The sequence below is a fragment of the Phaethon lepturus genome, unplaced genomic scaffold (genome assembly GCF_000687285.1).
Source record: "Phaethon lepturus isolate BGI_N335 unplaced genomic scaffold, ASM68728v1 scaffold54134, whole genome shotgun sequence".
In the NCBI taxonomy this organism is placed as follows: Eukaryota; Metazoa; Chordata; class Aves; order Phaethontiformes; family Phaethontidae; genus Phaethon; species Phaethon lepturus.
In genome coordinates this window covers 1-3,257 of record NW_010533612.1, presented here as the reverse complement: position 1 = coordinate 3,257, position 3,257 = coordinate 1, and the positions used below count along the sequence as shown (strand labels likewise).

General features: G+C 47.3%; 1 protein-coding gene across 1 annotated transcript; it reads right to left on the bottom strand.

Annotated features, from left to right (window-relative positions):
• Positions 1-323: 323 nt before the first annotated feature.
• MRPL12 (mitochondrial ribosomal protein L12) lies at positions 324-3,254 on the bottom strand (the record flags this gene model as incomplete). The annotated part of the gene is made up of 2 exons (XM_010285227.1): positions 324-440; positions 3,115-3,254. Coding segments are annotated over 2 exons (257 nt in total), but the record flags the coding sequence as incomplete, so codon positions are not given.
• Positions 3,255-3,257: the final 3 nt, after the last annotated feature.

Sequence of the window (3,257 nt, the reverse complement as noted above, 5' to 3'; positions counted from 1 at the left end):
GGCAGCACCAGTACTGGGGTAGGCGCGTGGAGCCCAGGGGACAAGCAGACAGCACTGATTTTTGAGAGATTAAGCATTTTACAGGGTTTTTTTGACATTTACGAAGGTAGAGTTCACTGTGATGCTGCAACTAGACAGCAGCCCCACCAAACCAGAGCATTTTTGCACTGCATCGCTTCGAGAGAGCATTCCCACCACACAACTAGGGGATGTCTCGCACTCGGAAACACCCAGACCCCACTCAGGTGACGGACGATGCCCAGGCAGGCGGCAGCGGGGAAGGCTGCCATCACGCAAGTCCCTCCGTGATGACATGATGCTGCCTACTCCAGAACCACAGTCCCTCCTGCTGCCTCCAGCGCCGCTTTGATCTTCTCTGCTTCCTCCTTGGAGGCGTTAGCTTTGATCTCCTGCGGAAGGGACTCCACCAGCTTCTTTGCCTGTGGGAGGGACAAAGTACAAGTCTTGTAAACTGGCTTTCACTAACCAGATTAACAGATTTAAGAGCCATGAGCCTGACCTCTGCATAAGCAGACCAGGGAAACTCACCAACTGGTCGAAAACCCAAGATTTTACTGGAACTACAGCACATCCTGATGGAAGACATCTAAACTTGACTGCAAGTGACAGCACATCCACTACAGCCCTGTAAGACCTTTTTCAGCAAGTAATTGCCCACAAATTCCTCCCACCATGTGCATGATCCATGCAGCAACTTGCCAAGGCAGCTGCCAGCCTGCGTTGGGTCAACTTTTTTCAGTGCAAATGTTTTGCTTCACATATTTCCACTAGTGGGGAGGAGAGGCTGTCGCAGGGTTTGTACACAGCCAGGCTGGGGGACTCAGAGAATCCACTGTACCAGGTCAAAAAAAGAGTTCCAGTACCAACTATGCTTAACACAATCCTGATATTTTCAGGACTTTTTATACAAAACTATTGGTACTATGCAGTACTGCAGTATTTAAGGCAAGCTGAAAAGCTGTTGAACTGATTTAAAGGGACTTCCTGCAGTACTGTTGCACAGAAACGGAAGGGAGTGCAGGAGGATAAGCCCTTGCTGCTGTTAGATGCTCTTGCTCTTACACCAAGTGGCAGCAACAAAGCTATTCAGCTCCTTGAAAACAAAGTCCAGGGTGGTTCCTACGGCAAAGAGCTGCTGCCAGCTCTCTGCCGTGTGGCACTGCAGGTATTTAGTGCCCAAAAGACTGATCATTGCCGACAGAAAGACGGTTGTTTTAATTCATGCTGAGCACAGCGACAATGTAAGAAGGTGTAGCTGTGCAGGCAGGGCAGGCATGCCTTCACTCACCAGAGCCCAGGACAGTTTCTGGAAAGAAGCCTGTTCTGGCTTGCTGTGATGAGGACAGGCAACACAATCAAGGTTATTCACTTAAGATTCTTGCTCACTAATGCTTAACTTCTGTGCTAAAGCAGCCTCAGTCAAAGGAAGCAGTTGTTCAGCACTCCCAGCAGGAGGAAGAGCAGGGCCTGATCTAAGCTGGACCTGCACAGTAACAGCCACAGGACAAAGAGGCAACGCATTTCCAGTCCCAGCCGGAGCATACGAGAACACCAGGCCTGGTGAAGACGCGAGGTGAATGTCTGTTGGGCTGGCTCTGAACAAGATTTCAGAGGTGCAAACAGACTCGAGCACGGCTTGTGCTGACGACACACCTGTCTCATCAAGCAGTCATTTCTGTAGGGTGACCTATTTGAGTCACATCAGCACCCAACATGCAAAGATTTTACTAGCAACCCTTTCTTCCAAATCATTAACAGCCTTACAGGACAAGAATACATTCCCTGCAAATCTCATTAAAAACACCTCAGTTGGATGGCAATAAAATTTACAATAAAAATCTATCACCTACACTTTGAATACAACCTCAGTACCCAGAACCAACTGTCAGTAGCTTGTTTTGCGTGTCTGTGTTTTAAACAAAATACCAGGTCAGGTAAGTCATGCTTGACAAAGTTTACCCACAATAACCTGAATCTACCAATGTTGTACCTGCATCGGAACTGTAACCAGCTTGTTTGACAGGTTCCACATGCTAAGCCAAGGTGATTTAGCGTTAGTTCTCCAGACAGCTTTTAATTATCTGCTGATCATGTCCGTTACAGGGTTTTGGTATTTTAATGTTTGCTTGTGACTGATAAACAACTGCCAGACTAACCAAGACAATAGTCAGTTAATTAAACGCAGTAAGCCAAAAAAACTCACATCTCTGCCATAAGAGTTTCTCCGTTCTTGAACTGTTTGCTTTGCTATATATCAATATGAACAGGTGAGAAGATTTTCTGCAAAGCTTTCTGACATTCCATGCTACAAATACGGACAGATTTTACAATGCTCAACCTTTCTTCCTTGCAATTAGATAAACAGAAAGTGCTACTATTATTCCCAAGATATGAAAGCATCATCCAGTGGAGAACTGAAGCATGTCAAATGCTTCCACAGAGGCAGCTGTATCACCCATTCTTTGTTCTGAGCCTATAATCATTGCTCAAGAGCATGAGCTCAGGCTGCACAGGACTGTGAAAGGCCTGTCTCCCCTGGGGAAAAAGAAGGAGGCATCACCTACAAAAAGAAGGCTCTGAAAAGCACTGGAAGTGTGGATTGCAAGACATGTGAAGTAGAGAAACTTATCTAAATTCAGAAATATTTGGCCTTGAAAAACCAAAAAGCCTTAGGGGCAGGCAAGCCAAATCCAGCTATAATGAGGAATCCTGACTACTCCCAAGTTCTGCAGGAATGCCCACAGCAGCCCTTAGATATGGAGAAAGTAAGGCTGGCATGGAGGACTTTGAGGTCTTAGCTCTGAGCCTCTTTCTTCATCTCACTGCATCCGCTAGGGGCTCAGTTGTTCACCACACAGCAGAACTGAGAGGGAACAGCCTTCTCTAAAAAACACTAAAGAGATGCAACCAACTCCCGTTCTACACTTTGTCCACATCTTTGCACTGAAGTGTGCACACAGGTAGAGTGTTCTCTTAAACATGGAAATCCAGGCTCCCTTTTGAACAGAGAACTGAGGCTGCTGCTTGCAATGTGCTTCAGAACCCGTCCGGGCTCCGGTGGGTGGCTGGAGCCTCGGGCAGTCCCCTCCTCACCTGCACGAGGTTCACTCCTGGCACAAAGTTCTTCACCTCCTTGATCAGCTTCACCTTGTCAGCAGGTTTCAGCTCTGTCAGCCGGACGGTGAAATGCGTTTTCTCTTTTTTGAGCGGGACCTCCTCCTCCTCCTCCTGGAAGC